Source organism: Pyrus communis, chromosome 10, assembly GCF_041283825.1.
Source record: "Pyrus communis isolate YQ-2024b chromosome 10, ASM4128382v1, whole genome shotgun sequence".
Taxonomy (NCBI): Eukaryota; Viridiplantae; Streptophyta; class Magnoliopsida; order Rosales; family Rosaceae; genus Pyrus; species Pyrus communis.
The window spans coordinates 17038763-17062176 of NC_142574.1; the positions used below are offsets into that span (position 1 = coordinate 17038763).

General features: G+C 37.7%; 2 protein-coding genes and 1 pseudogene across 2 annotated transcripts; all 3 read left to right on the top strand.

Moving 5' to 3' along the window:
• The first annotated feature begins 143 nt into the window (after nucleotides 1–143).
• On the top strand, nucleotides 144–3995 carry LOC137727671 (translocon-associated protein subunit alpha). The gene is made up of 8 exons (XM_068466493.2): nucleotides 144–452; nucleotides 1055–1219; nucleotides 1316–1366; nucleotides 1606–1694; nucleotides 2522–2599; nucleotides 2727–2930; nucleotides 3099–3170; nucleotides 3611–3995. The coding sequence occupies exons 1-8, from the start codon at nucleotides 386–388 to the stop codon at nucleotides 3659–3661; spliced, it is 777 nt and encodes a 258-aa protein (XP_068322594.2). The 5' UTR covers nucleotides 144–385; the 3' UTR covers nucleotides 3662–3995.
• Nucleotides 3996–4399: 404 nt separating this feature from the next.
• Nucleotides 4400–11549, top strand: LOC148693618 (uncharacterized; annotated as a pseudogene).
• A 7666-nt stretch (nucleotides 11550–19215) lies between these two features.
• On the top strand, nucleotides 19216–22173 carry LOC137727281 (uncharacterized). The gene is made up of 2 exons (XM_068466147.2): nucleotides 19216–19464; nucleotides 20376–22173. The coding sequence occupies exons 1-2, from the start codon at nucleotides 19323–19325 to the stop codon at nucleotides 21857–21859; spliced, it is 1626 nt and encodes a 541-aa protein (XP_068322248.2). The 5' UTR covers nucleotides 19216–19322; the 3' UTR covers nucleotides 21860–22173.
• Nucleotides 22174–23414: the final 1241 nt, after the last annotated feature.

The following is a 23414-nucleotide window of genomic DNA, read 5'->3' on the forward strand; positions in this document are numbered from 1 at the left end:
AATGATCCCTCAATTTTAATTTAATTGTATTAATGGTCATTTCAACATAACTCATTTTGACAAAATTCTGACAGAGTTGATGAAAATGATCATATCTACATATTTTGATAAGTTAAGAGATTAATAGTAATGAATTTTTAATTAAATGATCATTGCTCAAATTTAAATGAAATTGAAGAATTGTTGCTATAATTTACTCCTCGATTTTAACACCTCCGAATTCGTAATTTTTCATTTCCACTATTTCTGATTAATTCCCGAAAATCACTATAAAAATTGAGAATTGTCGTCATTCTTCGCTTTAGGCACTGTGTTGAAACCATCGCTCTCTTTCTCACTACAAATCTCCCACCCCACCCTAAAGAACAAGCTCCGACCACCGCCCATGGCGACCAGCGTGATTAGGGTTCTTCTTCTCACTCTCCTCCTCATTGCATCCCCTTTCCTCCAAGGTCTCTCTCTCAAACCCAAAACTAGATCTAATATATACCTTTGTATACATTGTATTGTTTCGTTCATTTCGTTTGTTGAAATTGGGATTTGCTCATCGAATCGATTTACCAGCTAGTGTTTGGTGTTTACTTGTTGGGGTTGACTTTGTTGATCGGTGCAAATTAGATCTGGTTTGACTAATTTTCATTTTGATCGATTTGATGCTCCATTGTCTTGATGGAGTATGCTCGAATTTATTGTTGATGTGTAGGTTTGGCATGGATTAGATGAGTTTATTGTCGTTAATTTAATTAGTAGAAAGCGAAATTTCACTTCAAGGTAGCCTTTTCAGCTAACATGCAATTGCTTTCGTGAGGTTTTGGAATGCGATTACGTGTTTTGTTGATCTTTTTCGCTCATTGTCCTGCCCTTTTCAGATGACTTAACTAATGCTTGCATGCTGGGTTAGATAAGCAAAAGTTGAGTCTTGAGTTCAATAGACTCTGATTTACGTGTTTGGTTTGCAATATTCGTAATTTGTGGAAATTAAGATAACATTTTGGTTGATTTAATGTGGATTCCAAGTGGGTCGTACTGAATATATGGTTCTTCCGATCTTTAGTCGCCAGGGGCCAGTCTAATTCGGAAGTCGATGCTTCTGACACCGTGGAAGAAACTAGTGATCTTGGGATTGTTGGCGAGGATGTCCAAGATTTTGGAGACGGAAATTTTAGCCCAGCTCCCGGAGTTGATACAATCTGTTTCTTCCCCAAAAACATCGCTAAAAGTAAGAATTTCATCATTATTGTACATTGGAAAATTTATAGCCATTTTTTTTTTCAATTTTAGAAATGTGTTGTTTACTTTGATCTTGTCTATGCAGCGGTGGCGGCAGGGGAAGAGACTGAAATACTGGTTGGTCTGAAAAATGATGGTAATAAATATAACATTTTCTTATGTGATTGGATTCTCTCTTTCTTTGAGTGCAATGCAATGCTGTGTTCAAATTGTTTTTATCACCTTTATTATTTGTTCTGTGCTGCAACTTGCCAATTCCCCTTGGAAAGAGCAACATGATTACTTGTTGTGCAGGCGTACTCATGCACATTTTCTGCTTTATTTTTTCTGAAATGTTTAGAACATGGCTTAATTGCTGTTTTGATGTGAAACCAGGAGAGTCAAGCTTGAATGTGATTGCAGTCAAAGCCAGCGTTCATCTTCCTTTCGATCACAATCTGCTGGTTCAGAATCTTACTGCCCAGGTAATTGTTGGTATGATTGGTTTACACATAAATAATCTCTGAATTTGCTTTTAAATTGTTTTGTTTCATCAGGAGATTTTTTTTGTTGGTTAACATGTTTTTTTAGAATCTGGAATCATTTTATGACAAATAGTCTTGTTATGAACAACTGAACTTCATTTTTTATTTCCATATTGCTATAATATCTCTTTTTATTTGCTTGCTGCTTGTGATATTGCTGATTGCATGTAACTTATTTTACAAGTGAAGGATATGTATGCTTAACAAACCATAGTTTGTTAAAATCTAGATTGGCAGGATATCCATGACCAGTGTAAGTTTCGTTATCTAAGTTTCTTTTTGAAGCTTACTGAGATCTGTTTTCATAATTGACTTGGTAAAGATCATACCCCTCATTGCCTATTTTTAGCACAAGCGCAGTTGTCAAGTATTGTAATAATTAATATAAATAGTGGATGAGGGTTGATAGTCACGTTGAAAGGATAGCTCAATCAAGAACATTGAGAGTGATGAGAGTTCAGATTTGAACTTTAATGTAGAAGATTTTCCTTTTACCTGTATGACATGTTGAACTGATTCATTTTAAAGTATTTTGAAGATTCAAAAAGTTTAATAACCTAAAGCCTTTTTACTTATATTTTTAAAGCCCATTACCATTGGGTTGGTCATTTATTTTACCGCACCATTTTAGACTTTCTAGTTTGTAAAATGTACCTCTTATCTTTTCATGTTGGAAATTTTGTGTTACTCTTTGCATTAAAGTTGCTTCTGGCTAGTTTTGTATTGTACTTTTGTCAGTTTCACATACAGATGTGGTTTAACTGTAGGCTTTTAACAATGGATCAGTTCCAGCTTCGGCCCAGGCTACTTTCCCATACATATTTGCTGTCAGCAAGTTCTTACAGGTATCATCATTCCCATCTATTGTTAACATCTGAAATTGCTTGTATTTTCAGTCAACTTTACTTTAAAATGCAATTGAATCAATGGAGTGCTACGCTTGACCTAAATCATTTAATTTGTGTTACGCAGCCTGGTGCTTTTGATCTCGTGGGTACCATTTATTATGAGATAGACCAGCAACCATACCAGAGCACCTTCTACAATGGTACTATCGAAGTTGTTGAGGCTGGTGCTATGCTCAGCATTGAGTCTGTTTTTCTTGTCACCCTTGGATGTGCCCTTCTTGTCCTCCTAGGTTTATGGATTCATGGTCAAATACAGCACCTTTCTAAGGTATTCAGACTTATTTATGAGATTGTTGTATTTCTTATACTTGTTTCAAATCTTTATAAAACTGCACGTTTAATATAATATATAGGTGATGTTAGTTATATGTTTATATTTACTTTTGTTCATTTTTTTCATTTAATTAATCTTTTGTGCGTGTCTGTTTTTGGTTAGAAAACCAAGAGGGCTCCCAAGGTGGAAGTTGGAACCAAGGCTACCGATGCCTCTATGGATGAATGGCTTCAGGTATGCAGTTGATGCTCCAAAATATCTCGCTAATTATTCTTATTTTGCTCACTTGTTTCGAATTTTCAAAATTTGTGTTTCCAACGGTTAAAACATGGCCCTGTTAATAGTTATCAATTTCTTTTTGAGATTTGCATCTCTCATAATGCAAGTCATGCACTCAGAACTTTTAATAGGGCCTATTCAATATGGGTTGCTTCATGTAGAACTTCCCGCATCTGTAGTTTAATCGGTGTTTCAAATTGCCACAGAAAAATAAAGAAGTATAAGTTTTAAATGAGGGATATAACAAAACAAAGAAGCATTGGTTCTTCTAATTTCATCTGTGTTAATAGTGAGCCGAGTCAGCTGTGTTGTTTAAAGTGTACTTTGTATCTTTGATCATTATAAATTCAAGAATCCATCCTTATGTGTACCGTTTTAACTCTTTTGATGGCCAGGGAACTGCATATACTCAGTCAGTCAAAGACAAAACAAAGAAGAAGAAATAGATTACAGAACTGTTCACAGTTCATCTGCACGAGACATTACATTGAAGTGCAGACTCTTATAACCCACACTAGGGATGTGAAGATATGTAAGAGAGGTCGAAAACTTGCACTAGTTCTGGAATTTAGACCAGAAAACAATACTTGCCTTGCTGTTGTAGACACGACGGGAAACTTTTACAGTTTCTTTTTTAGAGATGGAGTTAAGAAGTTCAACTAACGCAATGCTAGGAATCATACAATTTTGTTGATGCGATACAATTTTCCTTAAGATCTTGTTTTGATTCGGGATTTGCATGGATTTGGCTTGTGCATTTGTTGATTCACTGTTTTTCAAGGATCTGGTTTGTGCAAAGTAGCAACACTTTGGTATGAAAAAATGATGACGATGACGTTAATGTTCGCATTCGACGTTTAGTCGGTGTGGGTTTGGTCCACGGTGATGATAATTCTGTTGGGATTCAGAAAAGGGATGATGGAAAGCTTGTTTAAGGTAAAACAATACGGTACTGCATGACATACAAAGAACAATGGCTCTGCTAATAATGTGTGAGTAAGGGATACAATGAAACCCAAAAAAGGGTAAATCTTAGTTTACTACCCTCAAGTTTTGTGATTTTCAATGTTTAGTACATGAAGTTTTTTTCGTCCCAGAGTCGTACCTAAAGTGTTAATTTTGGGACAGTCTCATATATTCGTAGTCTGGTTATTAAGTCTCCTGTTAACTAATGATGTGGTGCAATGATTGAACCTTCTTCGTCTTCCCCACCCAACACCCCTCCATCCCCTCCACGGCTCCACTCGTCCATCCCCTCCACCCTTGCTCCCACGATGAACATCGACCCTAAAGGCATTGTTGTCTTCTCCACCGTTGGTAGACCTCACTATGGCTTTGACATTTTCGCCCTCCCCATCCTTCTCCACCCCTTCTCCACCAATATCGGCCCTGAGTGCCACATCTCTAACGGCTGTTCCATCAACTTCAATGCCCAATTTGCTGACAACAACCACGAAGCCCACTCCCTCGTCTTCATCTCCGAGCCAACCGGGTTTCCCGCCATTTACTTAACTCAGCTAGGACTCCCCCATCCCCAGCTCTTGCACTCCAAACCTGGATCCTTCTTCCACGACTGACCCATCATAAAAAATCACACCCTTTACTTCGTTTCAGCTCACCAGGATCCCAATCGATACTTCAAATCCTGTATTGAATTTCAAGTATGGATTTGTTTCTACTATTTCATGTATTGTAAAGATACAAAGAGAAATAAGAGATATTTAAGGGTTAGGAATTAGTGCACATACCGTGCACACTGCTATACGGGAAACCCTAATAGCCACTACACAAAGGCTAGTCTAAGAGACTTACACCAAATCTCCTTAAATCAAGGAGTTGACAACAAGGGAAAAGACTTACACCAAATCTCCTTAAATTAAGGAGTAGCTAACAAGAAAAAGACTACATACAAGTTGACAAGGTAACCCATAAAGCTGCAACCCTAATAACCTAATAACCACCATCACCATTCTTCTAATACTCCCCCTTAAGCCAGATCCAGCAAATTGATGGAACGAAGGTTGCCCAAGAGACGTTGAAACTGATTCATAGGCAAGGATTTAGTGAATAGGTTAGTAAGGTGGTCAGTACTTCGGACATAGTGAGTTTGAATGACCTGTGTTTGCACTTGTTCACGTACATAATGGCAATCCACTTCGACGTGCTTGGTCCTTTCGTGGAACACTGAATTTGAGGTAATGTGCATGGCTGCTTGATTGTCACAATAAAGAGACATGGGCTGAAATTTGAAGACGCCTAAATCATAAAGGAGACCTACCAGATTAGCTCACAAACAGTGGAAGCCATTGATCTATACTCAGCCTCAGCACTTGATCTCGCAACAACTGCTTGTTTATTTCTTTTCCATGTGACTAAGTTTCCTACCACAAAGATGCAATATCCAGTTGTTGATTTGCGATCTATTGAATTTCCAGCCCAGTCAGCATCACAATATCCCATTATTTGAGTGCTTCCATTGTTCTTCATGACTATGACACGACCTATGGATCACTTCAAGTAACGTAGGATTCTTTTGACAAGGTTAAAGTGCTCAAGAGTAGGTGCATGCATGAACTGACTCGCAATACTCACAAAATATGAGATGTCAGGTCTTGTGATAGTGAAATATATCAACTTACCTACCAGTCTTTGATAGTAACCAGCGTTGGGAAGAGGTTCATCATCCAAACTAAGTTTAAGTTTGCTATCAAGAGGTGACTTGGCTGGTTTGACATGCTTCCTTGAGTATATCAAGTATATACTTTCGTTGGTTTAGAAATAGACCTTTATGAGAATAAGCCATTTCTATACCTAGAAAATATTTCAGTACCCCTAGATCTTTGATGTCAAACTATTGTTTGATAGCTCGTTTGAGATTGGCAATTTCTTCTTCATTATCACCTGTGATAATTAAGTCATCAACATAATTAAGACCACCAATTTCCCTACATGTCCGGGACATGTCCGGTGCGCACAAACTTGGAAGAATCTGCATTGCTTCTATCAAAACCAGCATTGATGAGAACCGAGCTGAGTTTGGCATACCAAGCTCGAGGTGATTGCTTCAGTCCATAGATAGCTTTATTCAACTTGCACACCATCTGTGAATTACCACTTTGTGAATGTCTAGGAGGCAATTTCATGTAGAATTCTTCTTTGAGATCCCCATGCAAGAATGCATTTTTAACATCCATTTGATACATGGACCATCCCTTATTCACAACAACTGAGAGAAGAACCCTTATTAAGTTCATCTATGCAACAAGAGCAAAGGTTTCCTTGTAGTCGACATCAAGAGTTTGCGTGAAACCACGGGCTACCAATCTCGCCTTATGTCTTTCAATCGATCCATCTGAGTTGAACTTAATCTTACATATCCATCTGCATCCCACAACCTTTTTTCCTTTTGGTAACTTTACAATGCTCCAAGTGTTGTGTTGATCGAGTGCGTGTAGTTCATCATGCATAGCTTTCCTCCACACTTTAGATTCATTTGCATCTTGGAAAATTTGAGGTTCTGAGAGCTCAGAAACCTTGTTGAGGAATGCACCGTGAGTAGGTGCCAGTTCATGATAAGAGACATAATTGGAGATTGGATGCCATGGCTGGTAAGTCACACAGTCTTGCAATCTAGCAAGCAGCTGTCTTTCTCTTGCAGGATTGCGTCGTGGTGCAACTGGTGTTGATTCATGTTCCATGACTTCTGAGCACATTTTGCCAATTTTCACGCACTTCATCGGCTGGATTGCTAGTAGACAGACCTTCATTGATTTGTTCACTTGAAGGAAGAGATCCTTGAGCAGGAAGAGTAAGACTTGAATTTGAATCTTCAGTGATCAAGGCATCTGTGGTTGGCAAAGGAAACAGATCCAAGTAGTTCTCCCCTTGAGTGTTAACTTCAAGATTCTTACTGTAAAAATGGTTAGTTTCATGAAACCTAACATCCTTAGACACAATAAGTTTCTTAAGTTGAGGGTTATAACATTTGTATCCTTTTTGAGTTGAAGAATACCCAAGAAAGATACACTTTGCTGCTCGAGGATCAAGTTTATCTCGACATTTGAATGTGCACAAAACAGATACATCCAAAGACTCTAAGATGATAGAGATCCACCTTTCTTCCTTTTATTATCTCCATTGGAGACTTGAACTTCAACACCCTACTAGGCAATCTGTTAATTAAATAAGCAGCTACCATAACACCATGTGACCATAATTTCTTAGGCACATTCATTTGCAACATCAATGCCGTCGTTTTTTTTTCCAATAAGTCACGATTTTTCCTCTCAGCAATGCCATTCTGCTGAGGGGTTCCAACACAGCTAGTTTGATGCATAATGCCATTGTTGCTCAAGTATTGTGTCATGATTTGAGACATGTATTCTGAGCCATTATTAGACCTTAATGTTTGAACATTTGAAGAGAAATGATTTTTGACAAGGTTATGAAAGTCTTTAAACATATCCATTACTTGACTTTTTGATTTCAAAAGATACAACCAAGTGGCCCTTGAATAATCATCAATAAAAGTTACAAAATACTTGTAACCATCAAAAGATTCACTAATAGAACCCCAAATATCTGAGTGTACAAGTTCAAAAATCTTGCTAGCCCTAGATACAGACTCTCTCGAGGGTAATCGAGTAGCTTTGGACATATGACAAGTTTCACACTTAATTGCTTCTTTCCTCGAATTAGGAAACAAATTGGACAAAACATGTTGGGAAGGATGAACTAGACGTTGATGCCACAAAAAATTGTCTTGGTTGGGAATTAACTTGACTTGAAATCCATTTGGACTATTTTTTGAGATGTAATGCAGTCCATCTAGATAAAAACCCTCACCAATTGTCTTCTTGGTGATACAATCCTAAAAAATGACACTTTGTGGTGAAAAGATGACCAAACAGTTTAAAGTATTTGTGATTTTCCCCACAGATAAGAGTTGGAAAGGAAATGAAGGTACATACAAAGCCATTGACTTGATTTCATCTGAAATCAGATGAACTATTCCCTTCCCTACAACTTTAGCCCCTTCATCATTTGCAACTGACACTTGTGATGGTTCATTCAATTTGTCAAACTCTTTTAGTTTTGACACTTTGTTAGTCGTGTGGTCTATGGCTTCCCAATCAACAATCCAAAAATCATGCAACAAATTAACATTTAGAGCAGTTTTGAAAGCATTTAAGATACCTTGATGTTCTTGCTTTGGTATATGATTAGCATTTGCAAAAAAACGAGCAAACTTGCCCAACAAGTTAATGGTATTTTCATCTTTAGGATCAACAACTTGATCGGCTACTTTTCTTCCTTCTTCCTTTTGTAGGAAGTTTGGAAACTTGTTAATAAGATCTGTAGGATTAGCTGTGAACTGCTTGTAATGATCATGCTGTTGATAGTTGAAGATGAAGCCATGTTGGCTTGGTGGGAAAGTTGTGGTGGTTGATATTTTCTAAGTAGAACTTTGTTTTTCAGAAAATATGGTTTCAACTCTGGATGCAAGATCCAGCAAGTCTCCTTATCATGGCCATTGTAGTGACAATGCTGACACTTCAAGTTAGGGTTTTTAACTTTGTATCTCTTTTCATTGGTCATATAAGCTCGATCTTCAGTAACATTCACTTTGGTTCCTGCATTCATAACCTTCTTTCTCACTTTCTCTCGTTGAATGGTAGCACAGATGCTTGTGAAGGTTGGCAACTTGGAATTCATGAGGATATGGCTTCTTAGATCTTCATAGTCAGAGCTCAGGCTAGACAAGAGATGAAAGATTTTATCCTCTTTAGCCCTTTTTAGGAGAACTATGGAGTCAGTGGTTTGTGCCCTGTAGACCTCCAATTCATTCCACATACTTTTTAGAGATCCAAGATGCTGAGTGAAGCTCTTACCTTCTTACTGGATACATGAGATGTCTCTTTTAAGTTGAAACACGCAAGTGGAGTTATTTTGGTTCCCATACATCTCCTTCACAGTTATCCATAGCAAGAGAGAAGACTCAGAATAGCTGAAGATCTCAGCTATTTTTCTTTCCATGGAGTTGAGTAACCATGACATAACAAGTTGATCTTTACATAGTCAGGCTTCATAATCTGAGGATGAAGCTTCTGGAGTAGGAACATTACCATTGATGAACCCGAGTTTGTTTCTTCCACCAAGAGTAAGAGCCATCGCCCTTGACCACGGGAGATAATGAACTCATTCAGTAGTACTGAGATGAGCCTTTTGTTGGGATTGGTATCCACTCCAGATAGATTCTCAGGTCGAGAAGTGATGGTGTTTTCGACTTCCTGGTTAATTGAATTTTCTTCAGCCATTTATTTGAAGATTGGAGATGTTTACAATGTGATACACACAGAGACAGGCTCAAAGGAAGACCTGCTCTGATACCATATTGAATTTCAAGTATGGATTTGTTTCTACTATTTCATGTATTGTAAAGATACAAAGAGAAATAAGAGATATTTAAGGGTTAGGAATCAATGCACATACCATGCACACAGCTATCCGGGAAATCCTAATAACCACTACACAAAGGCTAGTCTAGGAGACTTACACCAAATGTCCTTAAATCAAGGAGTTGACAACAAGGGAAAAGACTTACACCAAATCTCCTTAAATTAAGGGATGTGTTATCCACACACCCTATTTTACTTCTTACACACCCCTTATTAATTTCTAGCCGTTGATTTTCCTCAATTCATTCGATCCGACGGCCAAAAATTAAAAGGTTGTGTGAAAAGCAAAATGGGGTGTGTGAATATCACACCCCTAAATTATGGAGTAGCTAACAAGAAAAAGACTACATAGAAGTTGACAAGGTAACCTATAAAGCTGCAGCACTAATAACCTAATAACCACCATTACCATTCTTCCAATATCCTGGTATGCTCTCTATTCATCCACACTCCTCCATGACAAAATCATAACTCGATTGACTTCCTCTGACTTCGTTGATTACAGTCCCGCTCTCTTTCTCTAGAAAATTCGTCATCGTCGCCTAGTACGGATCTCGTACATGGGGTGGTGAATTTCACGATCTCAACATCGATATAGTCGTATTCGAAGCATCGCGACCCAATAAGTGTATATTCGTCTGCGAGCGCGGTGGCTGGCCCACTTGGTTCGGCGACTCTGTCATATATTTTCACCGCCAACATGACGACGGCTGATGAAGCATTTTCCAGGTCGATTTTCATTTTCTCAAATCTGGAGTCCTCTTTTGGGTTCCCGATCACTCCCACTCGAAGTCATTCTATCTGGGCTCCATTGCTTCACCCCGATAGCTCTCCATGACGGCAAAAGAATCGCCGTCACGCCTGGCAGGCCCAATAAGAATTTCTGGCACATGAAGCTCTTTGATGTCGAATCCAAGACGTTTGAACCGATGACAGAGATCCTGAACCCGAATTGCCACCATTACAACCCGTTTCTTTCATCCGATTCAGAGTTCCTTGGGTATCACCGATTCTGGGGTGATTCGACTAAGTGGGGCGAGTTCGATTCCATAATTCCTTATATCGAGCGAGTGTCTTCGTCTATTGAACAACTCCAGATGCTGAGGATTCAGGGTTCGTTCCCAACCTTCTCTCCGAGCGGTGATTTGATCGCGTATAATCAGGATTTGGATGGGAATAGCGGAATCAATGTTATCAAATCGGACGACTCAAACCGCTAGAATTTGATCAAGGGTCGGGCAACCTTCTACAATGCTTGGAGCCCAACCAAGAAGTCATGGAGGGGTGGACGCATGATGGGGATGGAGGGATGTCGGGTGAGGAAGACGAAGGGTTCTGGGCTTTATATATATATATATATAATACTTTTATTTAATTAATTATTTTAATATTTTAAATTTGGGCGGGAATTTTTTTTTTTTTTGAATTTTTAATTTCCACGTGAACCCCCTTAATGACACGTGGTGTCCAGTCATTGTCTACATGAGCCCCACACGTCATCAGTTAACGGGAGACTTAACAGCCAAACTAACAGATGTATGAGATTGTCCCAAAATTAACACTTTAGGTATGACTCTAGGATGAAAAAAACTTTATGTACTAAATGTTGAAAACCACGAAACTTGAGGATAGTAAACTGAGATTTACCCATGAAAAAGATATTTTGCATTTTTAATGTTGCACAAGTAGTTTAACACAGGATCGTTCAAGTCAGGGTTTTTTTTTTTCTTTTTTTCATACACATTTTTGCATTTTTAATGCTACACAAGTAGTTAGTAAGAACCAGATAAAAAAGAAATGCTCTAAAGCTTCAATTAGTTAACTGTAGAAGCTTTTCACGTTGTAGGTTCGAGCTTATGGGCGTAAAGCAATTTAGGGCATATTTATTGAAGGGGAATCAGATCAACTAGCAATTGATGTTAGGTATTTGATTATGGATTTGAAGAAAATTCATATTTTTTTAATTATGTTTGACCATAAAAATTACAAGACATACGTGGCACGTATATTGAGCAACTATTGGGCTAATTACATCTTTCTTGTGAATGCATGCGTGCCAACTTGCGATTAAGCTTGGTTGAGCGAGTAGAATAGATATGGTGGTATGGTGTTGAACACCTTGATGACTTCTGCATTGAACAGCTAGGTTCTATAATTTGAAGATAAGGTATCCAATTCACTACTAAGTTCAGGATCTTTGACTCTATTTGTAAAAATATAGGTGTACCGAATTGGAATTAGGATGCAAGAGTAAAGATACTCAAAGGAAATGAGTGTCTTATAGTGAATGTCATTCGACTGTCGGAATGGCGAACTCTGAATTGCACATGGGAGTAATGATTATAGACACCTCACTTCGCTGAGAAGCGAATGAAGTGACCTCGTTTGGTGAAAGAATTAAAGACTCCTCGTTGGTTGAGATTTGGATAGATAATCAAACTTAAAGTAGTGTTGTTAATCCAAATTGAACATACTTCTCGATCGATTGATTTTACAGCTCTAGTAGTGTTAATCCAAACTAAATGTGTTGCTGGTCGCCAATACAATGTTATTAATCCAAACTGAGGGGGTGCTGTCGAGGTGTTAGGATAATTAGTATTTTTCTCATGGGTGTGAGAAGGTTTTGCGTAGAGCATTTGAGTTTGTGTGCTGAGTTGAAGAGGGCTCTGTACGTTGCAAAATTTCATATTTGTAAGGGTGAATTTCGTGATGGCCTAGTCCGCTGAGTTGTAAAATTATGATAATATTCCAACTTTTTGGCGTATTCTTTGAATATACTCGGAATTCTTGACCAAAACTCTATCATTGCCAAGTCTCGCAGTTTTCGACTAGGACTGGAAACCTAGATTGATTATGCGATTGATTCAACCTTTATATGGAAACCAATCCCGATCCTTAAAATTTCTCTCGTCCAACAACTTTAAGTATATGGGCAGAGTAGGTGCAAAATCGTGTCCAAATAGATTTATGTGTTGTAAAAAGGTTAAGAAGGAAAATAATTCTCATGGTTACATTTTAGTTAATACATGAAACTGAATTGATTCATGTTCTTATTCCCTGCACATAAACATGTTCTTACTTGATATGCATAGTTTACTGATAAATCCTGTAACGACCCGTCCTAAAAAATTATGGTTTTTATAATTCTAAAATGTGAAATTACTAAAAATGCCCTTTGAGGAAATACTTTAACTTTTGTTGACCGCCTTGTCGTGTCACGTAAGAATCATTTTCTTGGTGTATTTGGATAGTACTCGTCATTACGAATACGTGAGCGCGAACGGAATGCAATTTGGAGTTATAACAAAGAAGTTATTAACGAACGAAGTCAAGGATAAAATGTTCAATTTATTATTTTCTGGAATGCTCCAGATTTTTGGAGCAAAATTTGGAAGGCCATGTGTGTGGCCTAGATGAAAGGGAAGAAAAGAAGGGCAGTGGAGATGAAAGATAAATGAGAGAAAGGAAGGGCGGGACGCCCAATCAGAAAGAAGATAAAGAGAGAGTGACCAATAAGGAGAGCATGAAAGGAGGGGAAAAGAGAGAGTGGAGGAGTACCGGATCACACTGACCCGGTTCCTCCTCACGCGACCGACCTGTTTCTCTTCAATTTTTTTGGCGGTTTTCTTCGATTTTCCTTCAATTTTTCGGCAAATTGTAGCCAACCAACACCACCATTTAACTTGGTGTCATCCCAGCTTCCATTCCCACCCAAGTTTGATGGCTATTGGTCATGATTTCACGACGAACACTCACGTTGACTCCGAGGACACCCACATCGATGAATTCTGCCATTCCTGCAGCGATTTTCTTCGATTGCCACCACCAATATACTTCCCTTCAGCTCATAAACAATGCCCAATCATTGGTTGGAGTGTTGGAGTTGATTTGAGGACAAATCATGAACATCCAAATTCTAGAGTTCCAACAGGTTTAGGTGAAATTGAGGCTTTTCCCGGCCAAATTGGCCTAAGTCACATGTATGATAGTTATTCCTCTTATCGAGATCTTCATTCCTATAAAATTTGAGAATTTTTAGAGTTGTTGGATTTTCCGGCGAGTCGGGACGGCCGACCGCCACGCACAGCGGCGTTTAGGGGAAAAACCCGAGGTCCTTCCTTAGGTTCCTCGACATGCCGGACTTGAATCCTCCATTCGTTTTCTGAAATTTTCGTTGTTTGGTTATATTTCCGTTAAGGGCCGCCATTTGGTTAATAAATGAATCGACAATCCGATCGTTGGATTGTCACTAAACTTTGATATGGTATAGTATGTAATATCTGAGGATATTAGAAAACGGATCGGGAATCCGACGTACGGATCTTCCCGAATAGGATATGTAAGTTATGTGTTCTATTGATAAGAATTTTGAGACGTGATTTGATAATTGTTCTAGGCACCGATCATTCGTGACACCTCGATATTCGTGCTAGGGAGTTGTAGCGTGGAACTCAGGTGAGTGGGTCTTTTTCCTTTTTATAGTATGTCTATATATATATATATACACACACACTTTACGGTTTTCCAGAAATGTTTTAAATTGATTATGCTTAGCATGCCATGATTTAAATGTGTTATATTTAAATATTGCATTGTGATGAGATGTGGTTATGCCAAATGATCATACGGAGGCACATATAAGTTCAGGTGAGTTATTATGTGATTGAAATGGTTAAATTATATGAGCATGCATATCTTCATTTAGAGCTCATCATTGCTGCACCCTGGTGTTAGTGCTCCCGCCCGGGGCCAGGGCATAGCCTTCATATGAATGTTCACCTCCCGCACCGCACGCTCGCCTTGGATCCAAGTTAGGTGCTAGCCTGTCGTACAGGTCGCATTAGGCGACACTAACTCATAGGTGACCCGCGCATAGTGCTAGCCATCACGTGATCGTAACACTAGAGCGTACATATTTACACCCAGCCTGTCATACATGTCACATTAGTTGACTCCGACTTGTGTGCTAGCATAGATTGATGAGCAATAGGTCCAGTCGTACATGTCACATTAGGTGACTCCGACTGGCATGTTCGTTTAGACTAATCTCACACTTGGCTTACATTTATTATTGCTGAGACATTATGGCATGACATGCTTCTGTTTTTATTGTACCTGTGCATTCATTTTTTGTACCTACGTAGTATTAGTTTCTGGAAACTATACAGGTTTTATGACGAGGGGTTATAACACTTTCAAAAGGTTTTTATTATAACTTTATTTTTAGGCCCATTGACCCTTGTTTTTTGCCTCTCCAGGTTCTAGTAGTAGAGTTTTCGTACCGACGAGGATTATCGGCAAATCTTAGGGTGGACGATTACCATCGATGGTATAATTCTCGCCCTATTTTATTGTAGTGTACTTATGCTTTGTCATCACGTGTGAAATGGGTTCATACCTGCTCACCGCGCACTCTTGTACTTAGACACTTTTAGGTTTAAATTTATTCACATCTTCCACATCAATACACTTTACGGCTTTGTCACCTTCTAGGTGTTAGCCAACACAACTCGATTCGGAGTCCTAGTGGACATCCTAGGCCGAGATGTGTCAAATCCTATGTAGATGATTCCACATATAACTTGACCTTAAATTCAGGAGCGCTAAAGAAATAAATAATAAATAAAATACTGTCACAACAATTTACTATATGGAATTTCAAGAGTATTTCTCTCTTAGTTACCTATACGGTCATACCAATAATTTTATCACTATAACTACCCCTTGTACCTACAACTTGATACAGGACTTAGAGCCCACAAGTGGAATGATATCTAACCTCATATAATAGAGTGAGTAGTCTATTTAGTATCATAGAGAAATTCTTTTATACCATATTAGTAAGTTTCTTTGTAGGGGCTTGAGTATGTGTGCAAAAATACACAGAGTTGTCCTTATGGGCAGCCAGAGTTGGCATTCTTCAAGGAGTAGGATTTTCTTATCTCCTATTTCTATCTTCTTTCCTCTCCTTCTCTCATACTTTTCTTTTTATCTTTTTGTCCCTATAAAAATATCAATATAAGATGTTGACGTGGCTTAATCATAGTTGTTCAAATATGAGGGAAGGAAAAGGGAGAGAGATTAGAAGATGAGAGAATCCTCATGCAACCTCCAAGGCCCTCACCCCGCAGAGACCCTCAATTTGTTTTTATTGTTATATATATATATATATATATATATATGAATTAATATTACGTGTTTGTTCAAATAAAAAAGTTTATAGATTTTGACTCTTTATCTGAACACAATAGCCCATTAGCATGAGCGGCCCAACATTTATAAAATTTAGTTATTTATATAATTAATTGAATAAAAAGAGTAGCAAACTTAGTTTGTACGTTAAAGGGGAAACGTCAAGCAACTCAAACATGTTTTGATTGATGTGAAAAACAAACCTGTTTACTTCTTTTGTCGCACTCACTAGACACCAAACGCTAAACGGTTAAACCCTTTGGCCTCTGTCGCATTTTCCAAACAAACACCAAATTCTAATCATCCTTGTTTATTCTAATCAGTTCCCTTATCAAATAGAGAAAATTCTCAAAATCTCAATTTTAGACTCTTGACTGCAAACTAATAAGGCAATCGAAGAGAGAATTTATCTTTTTTAAGTTTTTTCTTTTTGAGTTATTGGAATTTTTTTCTTTGGTATTGTAACGTACCAGTGGTTTGATATTATTAGAATAGTGCTATTCACACACCCATTTTTACCTCCCATACACCTTTGTTAAGCCGTTGATCTTCTTCAATTCATTTGATTCAACGACTGAAAATTGAGAAGGGTGTGTGAGAAGTAAAAATGGGTAAGTGGATAACACTGCCCTATTATTGTGTTTGTAACTTGGCTTTATGTAGGTATATTTGAAAATTGTGAACTTGTGATGCTAAATTTCAGAAGCATAAGAGAATTTCTTATATTCATCAATTAAGTTTTATTGTTCTTTAAGATTTTACCGGCTTAATATATAAACGCGAGACGTGTAATATATAAATAATGTTTGTATATCTTTCTTCTTTTGATATTTATTTTAATGATATTTGATTTAGAAATAGCATTTTTCATGCATTTGGCAAATTCTTTTTTATACATATACACATCAATGTACAAAAAATCGATGTCAAAGAATTCTAACACCCCATTTCAAAGGCTCGCCTAAAAACCCAAATTCTCATGGCCGGCCCTGAAAATACCTATCAACATGCTTCTGATTGCTGTCATTTGAACAACTTAACTTTTTCCATATGCTCTATGATTCCACAATTTTAGAACCCACTCCACCATGCCCATATGAATAAACAAATTGAGTTTGACATTGTCTTCAAATTTTGATCGGAGTTTAAATTAAACATTCATAAGTATTGGTCCTTAAATTTGTTTAACTTTCGTCCTTTATAACCATTTCTTTTGACTAGAAATTCTAATGGCGTTATCCAAAAGGAGCACTACTCCATATTGTGACGAGTTTTGAGACCAATACTCATGAATATTTCATTCAGAAACCGAAATTTCAATTGAATCAAAGGTTTAATTACCTCAAGTAAAGAAACCAAGTCCAATTTTCTCTAAATCAATTTCAAATTTGACAAAGAAAAGAGAGGAGGCATTTCGAACTCCATTAATACTAGCCTCCTGTTGTAATTAAAGAGGCATATGATAAGTGTGTGTCCACATTCAATACACAACCTGTACTTTTGATGAGACCTTGGTTGTTATGACAATTGGTTGATATTTTAGTTGATATGATGACCACGTGAATTAGGTAAGTGCCTCACATGTATTATGCAAATGCTACCATTTGTTTCTCCTTTTAATCTCCCAACTGTGACAAATTAAACCACCAAGTCAATAAGAGAAATTAAATGTGGGCTCATATGATCATATGTTACCATCTCCAAATTGTTAAGCGTACGCGTAACTTGCAAAACCAGCTCATGAGGAAAGGGTGTGCCATGTAGAAGAATACAATCCATCCTAGTATCTGTATCGAAAACTTAACAGAATAAATTACAATTTATAATGCATGATTTTACTCTTAATTGCACGAGGTTTTTTGTTGGAGTTTCGAGTTAAAATCTCATTATATCTCATTGTCCCACATTGGTCACCACCAAAATCTTTCTTATACTTAGCACTTTGTCTCTCTACCAAGTGATTAGAAAGATGGACCATGAAGAGCAAAATTTAGCTTGAACCTTGAGTTTGGACTTTGGGTTGTGATTAATTATTAATATATATTTAATTATAAAAAAAAGGGCCTTGGGGCTATTCAGCTCAAACTCTAATATTAAATCCAAGAATTAATTATTTTATTAATTTCAGATTTAATTATTTATTTGTAAATCGACAGACTCATCAGATGCCTCCCAGAAGATTCATTCTAAATTCATACCTATTGTGGACATGCGTATACATTATATATACATCCATGTGCATTGCATTGAAGACAAAAAAAAACGCATCTCTCCTACTAAAATCCCAAAACCTTTCTTATTGAGAGAACCACAAAGATATTCGTCAGAAGTCAAGTTTTTTTATGCTGGAACCTTGACTTAGATCGTTGAATCCTGATGAACCAGACGTTTATTGAACTATAAGCATCGAGTAAGGACAAAATTCTATTTCATCAAGGACATTGCGGTATGCAAGCCTCGATCATTATAGTATCTGTTTAATATTAATTTTGTTCATATTATGTAAATATACTTAGTTGCAATTTATTGTCTATAAGCATATAGTTTATGTATATATATTTGGCATTATTTATCGATAAATATCTAACAACTTTGTGATAAAAATAAATAAATAAATAAATAAACACATGCAAGGTTGTGTACTTAATTAAGTTAAGATATTATCGATGTGATTAGTAGTGTCTTGATGACCCGACTTTTTGAATTATCAAAGCTTTCTTTTCAAATGGTCGTGATCGAGTTCAATTTTCATTTCCCATGCTTCTTTGGTTGTTTTCGGTACAAGATGAGGATGCACCTATATGTTTGCCCCTCTCATTCTTGTTCGAGTTCAATTCTAGTTCTCCATGCTTTCTTTGGTTGTTTTCAACCGCAAGGTGAGGTTGCACCTATATATGTCTGCCACTCTCATTCCACAACTTCGGTTATTCCCATATATGTGCATAAACAGTCATGCACAAGTCAGACAGTGTAAACTTGATGAATATTGTCGACTCATTCTCGTACAGTTTAAGTTTGTATGGGCATATAGTGATTGTATAACAGAGATTAGTTTGGTAAATTAAGCATGGTTTTTGTGTAAAAAGCATGGTATTAATGGGAGCCGAGTAAGTAGGTTTAGACATGTACACCAACACGCATTAAGCTATGCAGTTGGGAGCTCATTGAATGGATGATATTGTGATACGGAGGATGAAGTCGGTGCGCGCGTTACGAACGGTCCTTTTCTTCTCCCCTAAACGCAAGGTCTTACCCTAAAGGGAAGGGTCCCTAACCTCACGTGAAGCCCTTAAATTTCAGTGGCAGTGTGCTTTTAGATCGAAGTGCTTATAAGCACTATATAATATATGCCTTGTAAGTTGTGTAATACAAGAAGCTTAAACTTGAACTGTGTAATACTAGTGCTTATAACCACCATAGATTAAGCTTTTTAGTCTTCGTTGGGGTGCGGTTCCCAATGAAGATCTTCCAGAAGGGCTTCTGGCTTTGTGTGCTTTTTGTGAGCTTTTGCTACGCTGAACAGACAGTTGAGGTACTTGGGGTTGGAGAATGTACTGACTGTGATCAGAATAGCATAAAGACTAGCCGTGCCTTTTCAGGTAACATAATTTCTGGTTGCATTTTTCTGTCTAAGCTGCTCATATTTTAGGTATTTATGCATTGCCATGCATATTACTGTGTTGCAATATTGCATGAACTCAAAAGTGGACAGAAAACTGACAATATTTGGAAAACAGTTTCGGTAAAGTTTTATTTCCTCTTTCGCCTACGGAATTATATAGCTTCCAGGGCCGGTCCAAGCCTAGTGTGGGCAGGGTGATCGTTCGGGACCCAAAATAATTGGAGGCACCAAAATTATTAGGACGGTATATTTATATATGTTTCTATAAGAGTATAAATTTATAAAATTTGGTTTAATGACAAAGAATTTTAACTAGAACTGGTGGTTTTGTTGTTTGAAATTAATGAGGAGGTATTGGGTTCAAAACACCATGTGTGTTTATCTACTTTTCAATTTTTACAAATTTCTTTTCATAAGAGTATAAATATATAAAATTTGGCTAAATGATCAAGAAGTTTAATTAGAATCAATGGTTTTTGTTGTTTAAAATTAACTAGAGGTCCTAAGTTCGAAATGCTAAGTGCATGTTTATTCTTTTCATTTTTACGAATTTTTGTTTGGTTGTTAATTTATTTTTAATTAGTAGCTAGTAGTTATGTGGGTTGTATTTTTAAACATGTATTCCAATTCAAGTCTAATCTTCAACAAAGAGTAAGTATAATTTTATCGATGTCTTACGTGTGAAAAAAAAATTCTTATATAAAATAAGGACATATTTTTTAGCATCACCTTGGACCTCAAAAAACTCTAGACCGGCCCTGATAGCTTCTCTACTATAACACTTATTCTGACACTTAATTCTTGCCCTCTCCCTCTCATGAACAAATACACCAATTAGGTTTTTATTCTCGACGTAAACTGTTATCAAACTTGGCTACAATTTTGCAGGTCTTCGTGTAACAATTGATTGCAAACCAGAAAATGGACACTTCAAGACAAGAGGAGTTGGGGAGCTCAATGAACATGGAGAGTTCAAAGTCTCACTCCCTAAAAAGATTCTAAAAGAAGAAAACCAACTAAAAGAGGACTGCTATGCCCAACTCCACAGTGCATCAGCTGTCCCCTGTGTTGCCCATGACGGCCTAAAATCCACAAAAATAGTCTTCAAGTCTAAGGCAAGTGATGGGACACAAACCTTTGGAGTGGCTGGTGGAAAGCTCAAATTTTCACCTGTGACTTGCAATTCTGCCTTCTTTTGGCCTCACAAGAAGCACCCATTTTTTTCCAAGTTGCCACATTTGCCTAAGTTGCCACATTTCCCACCTAAGGTCTTCCCTCCAAAAGTACCAATCTTCAAGAAGCCTCTTCCTCCACCAATACCAATCTATAAGAAGCCTCTTCCACCACCAATCCCAGTACACAAGAAGCCTCTTCCACCACCAATCCCAGTATACAAGAAGCCACTTCCACCACCAGTCCCGATATACAAAAAGCCACTTCCCCCACTAGTCCCAATATACAAGAAGCCTCTTCCACCACCAGTCCCAATATACAAAAAGCCATTTCCCCCACCAGTCCCCGTATACAAGAAGCCTCTTCCACCACCAGTCCCAGTATACAAAAAGCCACTTCCCCCACCAGTCCCCGTATACAAGAAGCCTCTTCCTCCACTTCCCCCACTAGTCCCAATATACAAGAAGCCTCTTCCACCACCGGTCCCAATATACAAAAAGCCACTTCCCCCACTAGTCCCAATATACAAGAAGCCTCTTCCACCACCAGTCCCAATATACAAAAAGCCATTTCCCCCACCAGTCCCCGTATACAAGAAGCCTCTTCCACCACCAGTCCCAGTATACAAAAAGCCACTTCCCCCACCAGTCCCCGTATACAAAAAGCCTCTTCCTCCACCAATGCCAATCTATAAGAAACCTCTCCCTCCCCCCATCCCAGTGTACAAGAAGCCTCTTCCACCACCAATCCCAGTATACAAGAAGCCACTTCCACCACCAGTCCCAATATACAAAAAGCCACTTCCCCCACTAGTCCCAAAATACAAAAAGCCTCTTCCACCACCAGTCCCAATATACAAAAAGCCATTTCCCCCACCAGTCCCCGTATACAAGAAGCCTCTTCCACCACCAGTCCCAGTATACAAAAAGCCACTTCCCCCACCAGTTCCCATATACACGAAGCCATTTCCACCACCAGTCCCATTTTATAAGCCAAAGCCACATCCATTCTTTAAGCCTCTCCCTCCACTGCCAAAGATTCCTCATCCATTCTTTAAGCCTCTCCCTCCATTGCCAAAGGTTCCTCACCCATTCCTTAAGAAGCCACCAATCCCACCACTCCACCCAAAATATTACTTCCCCCACCCAAAGGTTGGCAAGTTCCCACCCCCGCCACCTTTGGTTCCTCAATATCCTTAGGTTATTAAAGTACCATATACCATTTCCACTTATAAGTAGGAGCATGAATATTGTTGTGTGGTGAAGTGAAAGCATAAAGGAAATTTAGATCAAAATAAATTAAGCCTTCAAAAGTTCAAGCCTTGAAGAAAAAGAGAAGCAAAGATCAGAAAAATAGCTGAGAAAGTGGAACACTTGTTTATTTATGAGTTAATATTTGACTTGTTTGTATTTTGTTTCTTTACATTGTAATATCCCAATTGTTTTTGTATATTTTCAGATGCATATGGCTTCATGTGTTTAATAGTAAATATTCACTATTCTATTGTTATTCATTTTGGGATTATAGTTGTGGAAATTCAAGTTTTATGTATTGTATATCGCATACAAGTTAATCATGGCTCAACATGAACGTAACATCTTAGTAATCAAATTTTTTAACAACTAAATTTTTCGTTTCATTAGACGTTAGTTGTACGTATTTACCACTTAATACTTTAATTTTTTTAATACAAGTGACATCAGGAGGTAGGATGATTTGAAAGTATTGTCTACAAACTTAAGAGGGGGCAATGCTAGATTCAATTCATTTTCTTCTCCTCTGGGATTTGATGAAACCTTAGTATTGTCCTTTTCGAAGAGGTATATTTAGTTTCATCCCCCATTGAACTATTGATGCAATGATCAATTCTTGGTGTAGATGCAAATATCTGCCTTTTCTTCCTTTAACGAAAATGTATCTACAAAATAGTAACACCTAAGATGAAAGTCAAAAACCTCACACACCCACGATGAATTTTTTTTTTGGGGGGGGGGGGGATTGGCCGAAGAATCTTCGATGCCAAAGTTAGAATTCTGAAAAGAATGTGTTAGGTGTTTGTGGGTAGCAAAAAAACCTCCTGGGTTGTGTTTAAGTGGGCTGGCTTTTTAGGGTTTAGGGGTGGCCGGCCTTGGGTTGTGTTTAAGTGGGAATATTCCAAGATATTTGTGTAAATAAATATCTTGGAGTAATTAGGTGAATATCGTAAATAAATGGAATTAGGATGACTTACTTGAAATAGGTATTCTCTAATTAGGAATGTATTAATGATAAGAATAAGGAATTATTCTATCATAAATACCTTTGACTTTTTCTACATACTTATTTAATATGGGCAGTCTTATCCTTCTTGAAAAATAATCCACGTGTCAGCTTCATGATTTTTGGGATTATTTTTTGCCTGACAAATGCCCCCACACTTGTTGGGTTGCTCGCAGGAAAGGGCAGGAGGTATCGAAATCCAAAGCTGCACAATTTGATGTAGATTCTCACTTTGACTTTGAATTTAAATTCTTCTAGGAAATGGATTTTAATCACCACCAAAATCTATTTAAGCATGCCTTAACCAAGGTATTAAATAAACTTGGAGATAAATTAAAATTCCTACAAGAAAGAAAGAAAGCCAGATGATATTTGTTCCTTCTCCCCTAGCAATCTTCTTCGGTTGCCTGTGCAAAGAATTGTGTTCCATTGCTTTTCTCCTCCAAGATAAGAAAAAATTAATCTTCTCTTTCTTCTTAATTTTTTAGAGCCTTG